The sequence below is a fragment of the Myxine glutinosa genome, chromosome 1 (genome assembly GCF_964187855.1).
Source record: "Myxine glutinosa chromosome 1, kmMyxGlut1.1, whole genome shotgun sequence".
NCBI lineage: Eukaryota > Metazoa > Chordata > Myxini > Myxiniformes > Myxinidae > Myxine > Myxine glutinosa.
In genome coordinates, this window is record NC_136261.1 from 446885644 (window position 1) to 446903631 (window position 17988).

Here is a 17988-nt window from a genome sequence, read left to right on the forward strand (position 1 = left end):
TGCGCACTCTTCAGTCATAATCTCGAAGATGTGCAATTTATTGTCACCTCCTCTGCGCAATCTGCTCGTCGCTATTTCCTTACGATGATCCTCAATAAGACCACGGCTATGCTTCAGCCGAGACCGGAAGGTGTGTATACCGTCCCATCCATTAACATAGATGACATGCCACTCATAGTTGTAGATAACTTCTGCTACCTTAGATGTCCTCTCTTAAAATGAAATGATTGACGACGAAGTAACATCAACAACTAAGATCAGTGTATATCATGACATGGACACCAAGATCAGTGTGTATCGTGACATGGACACCAAGATCAATGTGTATCGTGACATGGACACCAAGATCAGTGTGTGTCATGACATGGACACCAAGATCAGTGTGTATCATGACATGGACACCATGATCAGTGTGTATCATGACATGGACACCAAGATCAGTGTGTATCATGACGTGATTTGAACCTGTGATCTCAGTATCAAGAAATGTGATTTAAACCTGTGATCTCAGTATCAAGAAATGTGATTTAAACCTGTGATCTCAGTATCAAGAAATGTGATTTGATCCTGTGATCCCAGTGTCATAAAATGTAATTTGAACCTGTGATCGAAGGATTGTAAAATGTGATTTGAACCGAGGATCCTAGTATCGCTAAATTGGATTTGAACTTGGGATCCCAGCATCATAAAATGTGATTTGGACCTGTAATGCCAGTATCATAAAATGTGATTGAAACCTGTGATCCGAGGATCGTAAAATGTTATTTGAACCTATGATCCTAGTATACAGTCATGTGAAAAAGTAAGTACACCCCAAGTAAAGTTTTGACTTTTTCAACATATTTCAACATACAGCTATTTGATCTTCATTTCAACAATATTGATAGATAAAGGCGATATAATATAACAAATATCATGAAACATTTACATTTTGTAGTCCATTGTATAATTTAAATAAACATAAATGCAAATTTCGCATGTGGAAAAAGTAAGTACACCCCTACATTTATCACTACTTCAAACACCTAAAATTAGAATCAGGTGCACCAGCTCAGGTGCAAATGATCAGAACATCGTCAGAGAGGATCTTGGAGGAACCTGTCTTATTTAAACCTCACATTTAGTTTTGTTTGCTCTTTGTTGTTGAAGTGTGTGGCGTCACCATGCCGAGATCAAAAGAGCTCTCTGAGGCCTCCAGAAAGAAGGTTATAGATGCCTACGAGTCTGGGAAGGGATTTAAAAAGATCTCCAAACTATTTGAAATCAATCATTCGACTGTCTGGAAGATCATCTACAAGTGGAGAAGATTCCAAACATCTGCAAACTTGTTCAGGCCAGGCCGCCCCAGCAAGTTCAGCCCGAGAGCAGACCGCAAGATGCTGAAAGAAGTCTCTAAGAACCCCAGAATGTCATCACGGGACCTACAGGTAGCTCTTGCCACTGTTGATGTCAAAGTGCATGAGTCAACCATTAGAAAGAGGCTGCACAAATTTGATCTACATGGGAGGTGTGCCATGAGGAAACCTTTGCTGTCCAGAAAGAACATCGGGGCAAGACTAAAGTTTGCCAATGAACACCGAGGCAAAGACCAGCACTTCTGGAACAATGTGCTCTGGACAGATGAGTCAAAGGCAGAGCTATTTGGCCACAGTACCAGAAGACATGTTTGGCGAAAACCAAAGACAGCATTTGACCACAAGAACCTGATACCAACTGTAAAGCATGGTGGTGGAAATATTACGGTTTGGGGAGCTTTGCTGCATCAGGGCCTGGGCAGCTCACCATCATAGAATCCATGATGAATTCTTCATTGTACCAGAGGGTGCTTGAGGATAATGTGAGGCCATCTGTCGGAAAGTTGAAGCTCAACCGAAGGTGGACCTTGCAACATGACAATGAACCGAAACATACCAGTAAATCCACCAAGGAATGTCTGAAAAGAAAGAAATGGAGGGTTCTGGAATGGCCAAGTCAAATCCCGGATCTAAATCCCATCGAGATGTTGTGGGGGGATTTGAAACGAGCTGTGTATGCAAGAAACCCCTCAAACATCGCACAGCTGAAAGAATTCTGCATGGAGGAGCTGGCAAAATTTTCTCCCAGTCGATGTCAGAGACTGGTAGACAGTTATAAGAAACGCCTACTTGAGGTTGTTTCTGCCAAAGAGGGCAATACCACCTATTAGAGCCAAGGGTGTACTTACTTTTCCACATGCGAAATTTGCATTTATGTTTATTTAAATTATACAATGGACTACAAAATGTAAATGTTTCATGATATTTGTTATATTTTATCACCTTTATCTTTCAATATTGTTGAAATGAAGATCAAATAGCTGTATGTTGAAATATGTTGAAAAAGGCAAAACTTTACATGGAGTGTACTGTACATACTTTTCCACATGACTGTAGTTAAATTGGATTTGAACCTGGGATCCCAGCATGATGAAATGTGATTTAAACCTGTGATTCGAGGATTGTTAAATTGGATTTGAACCTGGGATCCTAGTATCAAGAAATGTGATTTGAACCTGTGATCTCAGTATCATAAAATGTGATTTGAACCTGGGATCCTAGCATCATGAAATGTGATTTAAACCTGGGATGCCAGTGTCAAGAAATGTGATTTGAACCTGGGATCCCAGCATCATGAAATGTGATTTAAATCTAGGATCCCAGCATCATGAAATGTGATTTAAACCTGTGATATAAGTGTCATAAAATGTGATTTGAACCTTTGATCTCAGTATCATTTTTAAAAACGTGATTTGAACCTGTGATCCCAGTATCAAGAAATGTGATTTGAATGTGGGATCCCAGTATCAAGAAATGTGATTTGAACCTGTGATCCCAGTATCAAGAAATGTGATTTGAATGTGGGATCCCAGTATCAAGAAATGTGATTTGAACCTGTGATCCCAGTATCAAGAAATGTGATTTGAATGTGGGATCCCAGTATCATAAAATTTGATTTGAACCTGGGATCCCAGCATCATGAAATGTGATTTAAACCTGTGATCCAAGGATCGTAAAAAGTGATTTGAACCTAGGATCCCATATCGTTGAATTGGATTTGAACCTGTGATCCCAGCATCATGAAATGTGATTTAAACCTGTGATCTCAGTATCGTAAAATGTGATTTGAACCTGTGATCTCAGTATCATAAAATTTGATTTGAACCTGGGATCCCAGCATCATGAAATGTGATTTAAACCTGTGATCCCAACATCATGAAATGTGATTTTAACCTGGGATCCCAGCATCATGAAATGTGATTTAAACCTGTGATCTCAGTATCGTAAAATGTGATTTGAACATGTGATCCCAGCATTATGAGCTAAGTATTCACAAAGGAAGTCCATTAAGACCAACTCAGTTGTCCTCATCACTTTGTCCGTTGCCAAGTTTCACATTTTTTCCCTTTGTCGTGCTGCACTCTGTCGAGAAATCTGTGTTGCTGTCTCCATTTCTACACAAACACATTGAGTGTTCTGTGTTTTGCAGAGTGCACAAAGAGGATGGAGATGATGCAGAAAGGAGTGGATGAAATCAAACAAGATGTCGATAAGGCACTTTCAATCTTGCACGTGAGTTTCAGTGAACTGAACAATCGATGCCTTTTGATTTATGTTTACATCTCCTTTTGTAATAACATATTTACACTTACAATGCGCACATGGCTGGTGAAACAAACTTCCCATTTGATTCTTCCTCAAGGATATACAGTGTCTGAAACATTATGAGTTGAACAAATACTTCCGAAACATAAATAAGTGTTGGAACAGTGAAGTCAAATTTGTTATTATTGCTTTATACTCAGTAAAGTTGGATTTTATATCAAAAGATGAACTACTTTTTAGGTCATTTCATCTTGATTCTCGAAGAGAACTTATAAAATGGGTCATTATGTTCGTCCATCCCTCTGTCCGCCCGTCCGTCCGTTAACGTTTTGCTATTTTTTCTACTCCACCCTTATCACCCAGCTTAGTGCTCTGCAACTTGACACATGAATACAGGATAGTAGCCTACACAATCGCTTGGGCTTCGATTTTTAGATTTCGGATCATGGAGACTCCTGGGGCGAGGGAGGAAGGGTGGTTAACGGCCAGACTTGGGATCCTAACTCGTCCCTTATTTACCAACCGATTGCTCGAAAACCCGAGACAACTCTTCTAATCTATGCTCCCCAGGATCGATCGGTCTTGGATGTTTCGATTTCATGTAAGGGGAGCTGCCAGGGTTGTCCCAACAAATCAGCAACTACAACCTCAAGAGATGGCCTTCAGCTTGCTCTGGGATACTTATTGTTATCGATATTGTAAAATGGACAAATTGCAAATCTCCATAATCTGCTTTTTATAATCTTCATAAAAATTCGATATGTTTCTAATCTCGATAACCTGATTTTTATAATCTTTATACAAAATCGATACATTTTGAATCTCGACAATCTGCTTTCTATAATCTTTATACAATATCGATATTTCACAAATCTCTATAATTTGCTTTTTCTTTTTCTTTATACTATAATCTTTATACAAAATTGATATATATATATATATTGCAAATCTCTAAAATCTGCTTTTTATAATCTTCATAAAAATCGATATATTTCAAATCTCTATAATCTGCTTTTTATAATCTTTATACAAAATCGAAAAGCTTTGAATCTCTATAATATGCTTTTTGTAATCTTCATACAAAATCGATATATTTCAAATCTCTATAATCTGCTTTTTATAATCTTTATACAAAATCGAAAAGCTTTGAATCTCTATAATCTGCTTTTTGTAATCTTCATACAAAATCGATATATTTCAAATCTCTATAATCTGCTTTTTATAATCTTTATACAAAATCGATATATTTCAAATCTCTATTATCTGCTTTTTACAATCTTCATACAAAATCAATACAATTCAAATCTATATAATCTGCTTTTTATAATCTTCTATACAAAAACGATATATTTCAAATCTCTATAATCTGCTTTTTATAATCTTCATACAAAAACGATATATTTCAAATCTCTATTATCTGCTTTTTACAATCTTCATACAAAATCAATACAATTCAAATCTATATAATCTGCTTTTTATAATCTTTATTCAAAATCGATAAATTTCAAATCTCTATAATCTGCTTTTTATAATCTTTATACAATATCGATATATTTCAAACCTCTATAATCTGCTTTTTGTAATCTTTATACAAAATCAATACAATTCAAATCTATATAATCTGCTTTTTAAAATCTTTATACAAAATCAATACAATTCAAATCTATATAATCTGCTTTTTATAATCTTTATTCAAAATCGATAAATTTCAAATCTCTATAATCTGCTTTTTATAATCTTTATACAATATCGATATATTTCAAACCTCTATAATCTGCTTTTTGTAATCTTTATACAAAATCAATACAATTCAAATCTATATAATCTGCTTTTTATAATCTTTAGACAAAATCAATACAATTCAAATCTCTATGATCTGCTTTTTACAATCTTCATACAAAAACGATATATTTCAAATCTCTATTATCTGCTTTTTACAATCTTCATACAAAATCAATACAATTCAAATCTATATAATCTGCTTTTTTAATCTTTATACAAAATCGATAAATTTCAAATCTCTGTAATCTGCTTTCTATAAACTTTTCCAATATCGATAAATTTCAAATCTCTATAATCTGCTTTTTGTAATCTTTATACAATATCGACATTTTTCAAATCTCTATAATCTGCTTGATGTAATCTTTTCCAATATCGATATTTTTCAAATCTCTATTATCTGCTTTTTACAATCTTCATACAAAAACGATATATTTCAAATCTCTATAATCTGCTTTTTATAATCTTTATACAAAATCGATAAACTTCTAATCTCTATAATCTGCTTTATTGAATCTTTATACAAAATCGATAAATGTCAAATCTCTATAATCTGCTTTTTATAATCTTTATACAAAATCGACAAATTTCAAATCTCTGCTTTTTATAATCTTCATAAAAATCGATACATTTCAAATCTCTATAATCTGCTTTTTATAATCTTTATACAAAATCGACAAATTTCAAATCTCTGCTTTTTATAATCTTCATAAAAATCGATACATTTCAAATCTCTATAATCTGCTTTCTATAATCTTTTCCAATATCGATATATTTCGAATCTCTATAATCTGCTTTTTATAATCTTCATACAAAAACGATATATGTCAAATCTCTACAATCTGCTTTTTATAATCTTCATACAAAAAAGATATATTTCAAATCTCTATGATGTGCTTTTTATAATCTTCGTACAAATTCGATATATGTCAAATTTCTACAATCTGCTTTTTATAATCTTCATACAAAATCGATTTATTTCAAATCTCTATAATCTGCTTTTTATAATCTTTATACAAAATCGATAAACTTCTAATCTCTATAATCTGCTTTATGTAATCTTTATACAAAATCGATAAATGTCAAATCTCTATGATTTGCTTTTTATAATCTTTATACAAAATCGACAAATTTCAAATCTCTGCTTTTTATAATCTTCATAAAAATCGATACATTTCAAAAATCTATAATCTGCTTTTTATAATCTTTATACAAAATCGACAAATTTCAAATCTCTGCTTTTTATAATCTTCATAAAAATCGATACATTTCAAATCTCTATAATCTGCTTTCTATAATCTTTTCCAATATCGATATATTTCAAATCTCTATAATCTGCTTTTTATAATCTTCGTACAAATTCGATTTATTTCAAATCTCTACAATCTGCTTTGTATAATCTTCATACAAAATCGTTTTATTTCATATCTCTACAATCTGCTTTTTATAATTTTTATACAAAATCGATATATTTTGAATATCTATATTCTGCTTACATATGACACTAGCAGAATTTTAATGCTAGTCCTTATTTGCTCCCTCCGTTAGTGTGAATCACATGTGACACGAGCAGAATCATAATGATAGTTATTATTTGCTCCTTCCCTGTTAGTGTGAATCACATGTGACACTTGCAGAATCATACTGATAGTCCTTATTTGCTCCCTGCATGTTAGTGTGAATCACATATGACAGTAGCAGAATCATAATGATAGTCCTGATTTGCAACCTGCATGTTAGTGTGAATCACATATGACAGTAGCAGAATCATAATGATAGTCCTTATTTGCAACCTGCCTGTTAGTGTGAATCACATATGACAGTAGCAGAATCATAATGATAGTCCTTATTTGCAACCTCCCTGTTAGTGTGAATCACATATGACAGTTGCAGAATCATAGTCTTGATTTGCAACCTGCATGTTCGTGTGAATAACATGTGACAGTAGCAGAATCATAATCATAGTCCTGATTTGCAACCTGCATGTTCGTGTGAATAACATGTGACAGTAGCAGAATCATAATCATAGTCCTGATTTGCAACCTGCATGTTCATGTGAATAACATGTGACAGTAGCAGAATCATGATGATAGTCCTTATTTGCAACCTCCCTGTTAGTGTGAATCACATATGACAGTCGCAGAATCATAATGATAGTCCTGATTTGCAACCTGCATATTAGTGTGAATAACATGTGACAGTAGCAGATTCATAATGATAGTCCTTATTTGCAACCTGCATGTTAGTGTGAATAACATGTGACAATAGCAGAATCATAATGATAGTCCTTATTTGCAACCTCCCTGTTAGTGTGAATCACATATGACAGTAGCAGAATCATAATGATAGTCCTTATTTGCTCCCTCCCTGTTAGTGTGAATCACATATGACAGTAGCAGAATCAGAATGATAGTCCTGATTTGCTCCCTGCATGTTAGTGTGAATCACATATGACAGTAGCAGAATCAGAATGATCGTCCTGATTTGCAACCTGCATATTAGTGTGAATCACATGTGACTAGCAGAATCATAATGATAGTCCTTATTTGCTTCCTCCCTGTTAGTATAGTGTGAATAACAGTCACATGACTGATCTTGTTCATTTCCATGGACCACATTTAACAAACGTGGAGATGAGCAAGGTCACTGTGAGTTGAGGATGCTGGCTGTGGATGATTTATTGAGAACTAGCTGAATGCACCCGGTGTTGCCCTGGTTATTTTGGCATTACGTGAGATTGATTCAAGAGAAGCTGTGATTTTGATTCTGTGAGATAAAAAAGGAATAAAACGCGGTCTTGCAAAGCAGCTGACTTTGACTATCTGGCTGCGGCCGCATTTTCTCCATTTACTGCTGTAATTCAGCTTTTACTCGCGGCCGTAGAAGATTGACTACTATAATTCAGCTCAGCTTTTAATTGCGAAATGGGCCCAGCCCGGCCGAAGCGGCCTCAACCGGTCTTGCCACCTAGCCTAAAACCTTCCTGGGGCCCGTCCGGACATTTTTAGTTCTTTTTGAATGAATTTACTACTATAATTCAGCTTTGACTCGCGGCCGTACAAGATTGACTACCATAATTCAGCTAAGCTTTTAATTGCGAAATGGGCCCAGCCCAGCCGAAGCGGCCTCGACCCGTCTCGCCACAGCCTAAAACCTTCCCGGGGCCCGTCCCGACATTTTTTGTTTCAGAGGTTTCCTCCTATCTTTCACCGTTCAGGAGATTAGCTTGCGCAGACAAACAAACAAAAACTTTCTTTTATATATATAATAATATATAATAGAAAATAATATATAATAGAAGAAGATATATATTGTGAGAAAGGAAGTTTGCAGATACTCTTTGTTTGGTTCCATGTTGACGACTCGATAATGTAAAGGTCTTCCTTCCAAGATCTCAAATCTGCATGTTGTGCCTTGCAAGGTTTTTATTGAATGGAGAAATTTCTCATATCAGGGTTTTTTTTCCAATTTCTTCTCCTTCCTCACATTCACCTCTCCCCCAGTGCCAAATACGTTCAGAGGATATGACTAAACCCATCCAGGAACAAGTGAGGAGTGACACGATTGCTGCCCCTATACCTGAACAAGGTAAGGGGGTGTCGTGGCGGGGGATAAAGAAATGCCCAGGTAGTAAGCGGCTTACCTGAAAAATAAACAATTATCAGCAAGGAGGATGAAGCATTTCTTGTTTGTCTGTAATGAAACTTTTTGACAGCTGACTTACTATAATGCACATGAAATGTATCAATAATTTGTGAGCAGGAGAACAAAAACATGTTCCATGGTATTGAAGTGTATGTAAGAGAAAATAAATAATACAAACATGTTTGAACTTCCACCTGTAATCATGGGTACAAACTTCCAATGATGCGTGACAAGCAAAGCATGACTTCACCAAATGTTTCATGAAATAAATAATGTTTCCTGTAATGAATGCAATTCAAAAACATCTTTCACTCAATTATGAAATACTGATCCAAGATTGACTTTTTGTGGAGAAAACAAATTGGAGATCATTCCATTTGAGTACAGTTGAGTACAAGAGCCCTGGTGTTGGGCTAGCGGCTAGGGTGCCGGCTTAGGATCCTGGGTTCGAATCCCGGTCGATCGCTGAATTAACGCCAGGGGGGTTGACTCAGCCTGTCATCCTTCCGAGGTCGGCAAATTGAGTACCAGTTCACTGGTAATTCCCTGTGTGTCGTAAAAAGGCGACAAACAGGGTTGGCGGCAGGAAGGGCATCCGGCCGTAAAACATTGCTTCAAAAAGGGGACCCAAAAACAACAACAACCACGGTCCCCGAAAAAGGCCAACCCCCGCTTCGCGGGGAAAAATGGCCTCTAAAGGTGGTTATAAAGTGCAGTGTAACAACAATGCAGTGAAATTTGCTTCATGCATCAATGAAAATAAATAATATTTTAATACAAAATGGTTACATTTCTCTCCCCCCATGTTTGTTGTACAGTATTTAGATATTTAGCTAAAAGGTTGAAAAAAAAAAAAGAACCACACGAACATAACAAGGGAATTTAACATCTTGTAATTTTTGTTCATCTTTACTCACTTTCACCGAAGGTCTGGTGGAGAATCCGAAAATCATTGATCTGGATCAGAAGAACCTGAGAAGGCTTTGTAAGTGAAATGAAATCAGGAGGGAGTTCTTCTTCTTCCCTCCATTTTCACATCATTTAAAATCCCATATTTACTTCTTTTAATTGTTTCCTTTTTCTCGATTTTATTTCCATCTTTATATTTTATTTCACTCCATTCCACATAGTTCTTTTCCAACCCGATTTGCCTTCTTGTCATGTGTCACAAGACCCAAAGGTTGTTTTGTTGAACAATGTCCAATCAGCTGATGTCCAACCAATGCAAACTTGTGTTTATTTTACAGATAAAGTAAAAGTGATCAACGCAGAGTATAAAAAAAATTGTATAAATAAAACAACTGATCAATGGCCTTTCTTTTTCTCTTTCTTTCTTTTTCTGTCTCTCTCCTCTCTCTCTCTCTCTCTCTCTCTCTCTGTCTCTGTCTCTGTCTCTCTCTGTCTCTCTCTGTCTCTGTCTCTGTGTCTCTCTCTGTCTCTGTGTCTCTCTCTGTCTCTCTCTGTCTCTGTATGTCTCTGTCTGTCTCTGTCTCTCTCTGTCTCTCTCTGTCTCTCTCTGTCTCTGTCTCTCTCTCTCTCTCTCTCTCTCTCTCTCTCTCTCTCTCTCTCTCTCTCTCTCTCTCTCTCTCTCTCTCTCTCTCTCTGTCTCTCTCTCTCTCTGTCTGTCTCTCTCTCTCTCTGTCTCTCTCTCTCTGTCTCTGTCTCTCTGTCTGATTTGTGCATTAACCATGCACTGAACCAATACTCTGCACACACTGATATTCCACTCTTTAAACAGATTTCTGATGTTCCACTCTCTAAACAGATTTCTGATATTCCACTCTCTAAACGGATTTCTGATGTTCCACTCTTTAAACAGATTTCTGATATTCCACTCTTCAAACGGATTTCTGATATTACACTCTTTAAACAGATTTCTGATGTTCCACTCTTTAAACAGATTTCTGATATTCCACTCTTTAAACAGACGAGAGAAATACCCGTGCTACGCACGGGTGGGAGGCCAGAAGCAAACAGACAATGCAGATACGGCGAATGCTAAAGCATGAAACCAATAAGTTCCACATTCCTGTAGCATCTTCAGTCGCACGTCAGACATTTACAGCAAGTTCGTGAAGGACTTCCATGAAAAACGTACCTGTTCGCAAACAAACAGATACATTCACGTAGAGAAACATCGATCGTGGGACCGTAGCGAATCTGCATATGACGATGGCAAAATATCAGAAATTGAAGGCTTTTTTATTTTAAACGATTCATATAAACATCCGTTGAATCATATCACACACAAATCATCAAAATCTAAACAGTATCTTTAGAATTTCAATAAAAGCCACAACACTGTTCATATCGGTAAATATTATTCCATAGTGTTTTCCACCGATATTTAGCCTTTTCATTTGGGCCTCCCAATTGAAGCCCCGCCCATAGGCCGGGTACCGTTGCTCGAGTAAGAAGACGTCACAATAAACATCATGCGAACGCGAATGTTATGCAGGAGTCCAAACCTGAGAATTCTGGAGACTAAAGCTGAAATTGGGGAAACTAAATCGCCTATTTTACTCCTGGAGATCCCAGGATTATCCACCCAAAATATCTTTGCGATCGGCTCAGCAGTTTTTACGGTACCTTTGAACGGATAGACAGACGGACATTTGGTGAATTATAGTAAGATTTCTGATATTCCACTCTTTAAACAGATTTCTGATGTTCCACTCTTCAAACTGATTTCTGATGTTCCACTCTTTAAACAGATTTCTGATGTTCCACTCTTTAAACGGATTTCTGATATTACACTCTTTAAACAGATTTCTGATATTACACTCTTTAAACAGATTTCTGATATTCCACCCTTTAAACAGATTTCTGATATTCCACTCTTTAAACAGATTTCTGATGTTCCACTCTTTAAACAGATTTCTGATATTACACTCTTTAAACAGATTTCTGATATTACACTCTTTAAACAGATTTCTGATATTACACTCTTTAAACAGATTTCTGATATTCCACTCTTTAAACAGATTTCTGATGTTCAACTCTTTAAACAGATTTCTGATATTACACTCTTTAAACAGATTTCTGATATTACACTCTTTAAACAGATTTCTGATATTCCACCCTTTAAACAGATTTCTGATGTTCCACTCTTTAAACAGATTTCTGATATTCCACTCTTCAAACGGATTTCTGATATTACACTCTTTAAACAGATTTCTGATGTTCCACTCTTTAAACAGATTTCTGATATTCCACTCTTCAAACGGATTTCTGATATTACACTCTTTAAACAGATTTCTGATGTTCCACTCTTTAAACAGATTTCTGATATTCCACTCTTCAAACGGATTTCTGATATTACACTCTTTAAACAGATTTCTGATATTCCACTCTTTAAACAGATTTCTGATATTCCACTCTTTAAACAGATTTCTGATATTCCACTCTTTGAACAGATTTCTGATATTCCACTCTTTAAACAGATTTCTGATATTCCACTCTTTAAACAGATTTCTGCTGTTCCACTCTTTAAACAAATTTCTGATATTGCACTCTTTAAACGGATTTCTGATATTCCACTCTTTAAACAGATTTCTGATATTCCACTCTTTAAACGGATTTCTGATATTCCACTCTTTAAACAGATTTCTGATATTCCACTCTTTAAACAGATTTCTGATGTTCCACTCTTTAAACAGATTTCTGATGTTCCACTCTTTAAACAGATTTCTGATATTCCACTCTTCAAACGGATTTCTGATATTACACTCTTTAAACAGATTTCTGATATTCCACTCTTTAAACAGATTTCTGATGTTCCACTCTTTAAACAAATTTCTGATATTGCACTCTTTAAACAGATTTCTGATATTCCACTCTTTAAACAGATTTCTGATATTCCACTCTTTAAACGGATTTCTGATATTCTACTCTTTAAACAGATTTCTGATATTCCACTCTTCAAACGGATTTCTGATGTTCCACTCTTTAAACAGATTTCTGTTGTTCCACTCTTTGAACAGATTTCTGATATTCCACTCTTTAAACAGATTTCTGATATTCCACTCTTTAAACAGATTTCTGATGTTCCACTCTTTAAACAGATTTCTGATATTCCACTCTTTAAACAGATTTCTGATGTTTCACTCATTAAACAGATTTCTGATATTCCACTCTTTAAACATATTTCTGATATTCCACTCTTTAAACAGATTTCTGATGTTCCACTCATTAAACAGATTTCTGATATTCCACTCTTTAAACAGATTTCTGATATTCCACTCTTTAAACGGATTTCTGATATTCCACTCTTTAAACAGATTTCTGATATTCTACTCTTTAAACAGATTTCTGATATTCCACTCTTTAAACAGATTTCTGATGTTCCACTCTTTAAACAGATTTCTGATGTTGCACTCTTCAAACAGATTTCTGATATTCCACTCTTAAACAGATTTCTGATATTCCACTCTTAAACAGATTTCTGATATTCCACTCTTTAACCCTTTGAGTATGGATGATGTCCAGTGCTGCAACCCGTGAAAAAGTTTTGTGTACAGATGACGTTACTACACGTCATCGACTATACCTATAAATAGATCGTCAGTACGTGGTTGCATTCCCGTACCAAAATGCCAAATTAATCCCGTACCAGGGTTATTTTTATCAAAAAAAAAATCCCGTACTCAAAGGGTTAAACAGATTTCTGATATTCCAATCTTGAAAACAGATTTCTGATGTTCCACTCTTTAAACAGATTTCTGATATTCCACTCTAGTTGTCATATCTCTAGATATGTCTGTGGGTGTCATAGTTGGTGTGTGGGTGTCATAGTTTGTGAGTGTCGTAGTTTGTGAGTGTCGTAGTTTGTGAGTGTCGTAGTTTGTGAGTGTCGTAGTTTGTGAGTGTCGTAGTTTGTGAGTGTCGTAGTTTGTGAGTGTCGTAGTTTGTGAGTGTCGTAGTTTGTGAGTGTCATAGTTTGTGTCAGTTTGTGAGTGTCATAGTTTGTGAGTGTCATTGTTTGTGAGTGTCATAGTTTGTGAGTGTCATATTCTGTGAGTGTCATATTCTGAGTGTCATATTCTGTGAGTGTCATATTCTGTGAGTGTCATATTCTGTGAGTGTCATATTCTGTGAGTGTCATATTCTGTGAGTGTCATATTCTGTGAGTGTCATATTCTGTGAGTGTCATATTCTGTGAGTGTCATATTCTGTGAGTGTCATATTCTGTGAGTGTCATATTCTGTGAGTGTCATATTCTGTGAGTGTCATATTCTGTGAGTGTCATATTCTGTGAGTGTCATATTCTGTGAGTGTCAGTTTGTGAGTGTCATAGTTTGTGAGCGTCATAGTTTGTGAGTGTCATCGTTTGTGAGTGTCATAGTTTGTGAGTGTCATATTCTGTGAGTGTCATATTCTGTGAGTGTCATATTCTGTGAGTGTCATAGTTTGTGAGTGTCATAGTTTGTGAGTGTCATCGTTTGTGAGTGTCATCGTTTTCCAAGAAAGACTGGAATGAAAGAAGGAAGGTTTTAAAATTGAGATTGCAACTTTGATTAGCACAACCTCTATACTTCCCTATAAGATGACGATGGTCTCCAACCTTTGGTTCTTTCCTAATTTCATCTTGACAAATATGACAAATGTTGGAATTCTTAAACTCTTCCTCATCTTGTGTTCACGTCATTGCTTTATACGTTTTTGGATTATGACCGTTAGTTGATTGGCATGTTTCTTTGATCGTTTTACAAACTCTGGGGGAGAATCTTCTTATCTGTGTAATTCTAATTTATTATATTCTTCTCCAACAAATGATTTGACGTCATAACATAAACCATAAGGAATGTGTGTTTTGGCAGGATTTGGTGGCGGATCAATTTGAATTCGGAGTAGAAATATCAATCTTCGAGAATTGTTTTGAAGTCTGTGTATATCACGAATTGATGTTTTATTGTTTTATTCATATCCTTGAATCCTCTGCTTGTCTGCTTTTGGCATATCAATTACTGTTGATTTGTGCTTTGAGCAGTCTTCAATGCTTGAATTTTTTTTGGTGTGAAAAAAGTTGACATAAAACTTCCATTTGTGACGTACACCTTTCACAGGGATATGTTTTACATTCTGTGTTTGTGCCAGTCTATATAATTACTAATAATAGGTTTCCATAATAGTGGGGCGGCTTAGCCCAAATATTCAAAAGAATTGTGCATTTTGTGAAACAAGCACCAAATTTGGCACAAATGTACATTAATATGTTGCGAACATTTTCAGATATTGGGCCACTTGAAATTCCGTAATTTTCTTTTTCAAATTTTTTCAAATTTCGTAATTTCAAATTTTTCGGGTGACACCGTCACAATTTCGGTCTTCGAGGCCGGCCGATAGGCAAAGTGTGACCGGAAGGGACGAGGTTCTCCTGACCACGTGGCCCTCGATCTGGGAAGCGAGAGGCGTTCCATTAGTGGACGCGCCCCTCACGCCCGACTTTTGGGCGGCCCCGGCAGGCCGTTTGTTTTGACGTTCCGTGACGGGCCCCGCACCCCCACCTCCGGGCCGACCGGAAGCTTGTGCCGAGTACATCATACCTGAACAACTCAGTGAGGCAGAACACAGCAGTGCACACCAGGGTGACCCCTTCAGTGCATAAACCAATTAACCTGTCCACTGCAGGGCATATAGAAATGAAGTTATTTTCTGCATATAATAATAATATAAGTTCAGTTCTATATAACAATTTCTGTTATCACCACTACCACTACAACTACCACTACTACAAGCTTTGTCTGGAATTTTGTGGACTAACAGACAAACAGACATACAGACAAGCTGGGATCAAAACATTACCTCCTTCCACCATTGAGTGTAGAGGTAAACATCATGGAAATTATATCATGCCCTAGATTTAATTCATGCTTACCCGTGTATTTGCTTCACTGGTTCACAAGGTCTTTTGCATACATGTAATTCAGACTCTCGTCTTCATTGCTGACCACACAATGTTCGCAACATATTAATGTACATTTGTGCCAAATTTGGTGCTTGTATCACAAAATGCACAATTCTTTTGAATATTTGGGCTAAGCCGCCCCACTATATCGGCCTGCCTCGAAGACCGAAATTGTGACGGTGTCACCCGAAAAATTTGAAATTACGAAATTTGAAAAAATTTGAAAAAAAAAATTACGGAATTTCAAGTGGCCCAATATCTGAAAATGTTCGCAACATATTAATGTACATTTGTGCCAAATTTGGTGCTTGTATCACAAAATGCACAACAGGTTTGCTATGCTGCTACACTATAACCATCCTTGACCATGTTGTGGAACGTTGGTGAGGCCCTCAATTTTCTTTCTTCCACCATCACTTTTTCACATTTATTTGCTTTTAAATTATTTTCTCTGCAAACTGCATGAGCGATTGACATGAAACTTTCAACACAGGAATATGGAGATTTAAAAAAATAATAAAGTTATATGATTATTGTATGGAAAATGCGGCCGACATTCCAAAAAGTCTGTTTTCTGCAAGCATGGGTTGCAGTGTGTTTCACGTATCACGATTAAATGGACTGAACATCGCTTCGCTCGGCCTCGGCTGAGTAATAAATTGTACATAAATAAATAAATAATTCAAAGTTGTGTGTTGGTAGTGGCATATTTTTTAAAAAAAAATTGTTTAGAAAACCCGTTTTTGTGGATAAATGTGATTCACAAAGTTTTTGTTTTTTAAATTAGTTTGTATTTCTGATCATTTGTCTAACAATGTCCACGACCCTCTTTCGCTGTCTGCAGATGGACGAACCCCAAGTCTGGACCCAAAGTCTGCACATCCACAGATCGAGATCTCCCCGGACCGGAGGAAGGCGACTTTAACAAAGACTAAACATCCGTATCTGGAACACCCTGATCGGTTTGATTTTTGGGAACAAGTTCTTTCCTCTGAAAGTTTCTTCTCGGGTCGTCACTATTGGGAGATCCATGTGGGTTCGAGTCGTTCGTGCAGACTTGGAATCGCTTTAAACTCCATGGGGCGGAAAGGGGAAGGGAATAAGCGCTTGTTGGGAGTGAATCCCGAGTCCTGGTGTATACAGAAATATAAGAACGTATATACAGTGTTGCAAAATCAAGAAGTGACCGTCCTGTCCGTGCCAAGGGAACCTGAACGGGTTGGGTTCTTGTTGGATTGCGAGGCGGGAGAGTTGACGTGTTTCGGGGACTCGCAGATCCTTCACGTGTTCAGGGGGAAATTCACAGACCCCGTTAAACCCGCCATTGGGGTTTATGCATATTTTGACGATTCCGTCTGGTTCTGCTCAATGTGATGATTCCATCAATTCCGTTCCATTCTGCTCTGTTCGTGATGAAATTTTATTCTTCGAGATGTACAAAGTGAAGGTCATTTTGGGTTCAAATCAATAAAATCCTTTCCCGTACTTGTGCATGACTATGTGACTACTTATTAATATTTATCTGTCTATGTAATAATACGTGTGTTCGGCCACGCGTGTGTGCGTGCATCTGTCTGTATCATTCCGTTCCACCCATTGGTTAGACAGTTCACCTGACTCCACCGACAATTTCATCTTGGGAGGGGGAGGGGGACATACTGTCGCCATTTTGTTCCTTACTTCGTTGTGAAGTCTCCCATCCAGTCCGCTGGTCTCCCATCTCTACCGCCTCTGACATCAACTCATCCTGGGAATTCTTCCAAAGTAAATTGCTCTCTCTCATGCACAGATTTATCCCATCTTGTCTTCAGTTGTCATAACCTTCCCTCCCGTCCATGGTACACGGAATCTTGTGGTGAGGCTATTGCCCAGAAACAACTTGCTTTTGTCTCCTGGAAAGCAAATCCAACGGAAGGAAATCTCATTTCCTTTCACAAAGCCCGAAACAAGTGTGTGTCCACCCTCAGGAGAGCCAGGAAACAATATCTCTCAGTTCTCAGGACCGAACTCTCTTATCTGTCTCCCTTTTCCAAATCC

The 17988-nt window shown here is 36.8% G+C and overlaps 1 protein-coding gene across 3 annotated transcripts in view; it reads left to right on the forward strand.

Moving 5' to 3' along the window:
* LOC137418920 (receptor-interacting serine/threonine-protein kinase 2) overlaps positions 1-17436 on the forward strand; it is a 176850-nt gene extending 159414 nt beyond the window's left edge. For all 3 annotated transcript variants that reach the window (XM_078770798.1, XM_078770799.1, XM_078770800.1), the window contains exons 8-11: positions 3505-3587; positions 8903-8987; positions 9973-10029; positions 16796-17436. In XM_078770798.1, coding sequence (XP_078626924.1) covers positions 3505-3587; positions 8903-8987; positions 9973-10029; positions 16796-17325 — 755 coding nt within the window. In that variant the 3' untranslated portion in view covers positions 17326-17436. The remainder of the gene's footprint in view (positions 1-3504; positions 3588-8902; positions 8988-9972; positions 10030-16795) is intronic.
* The last annotated feature ends 552 nt before the right edge of the window (positions 17437-17988 follow it).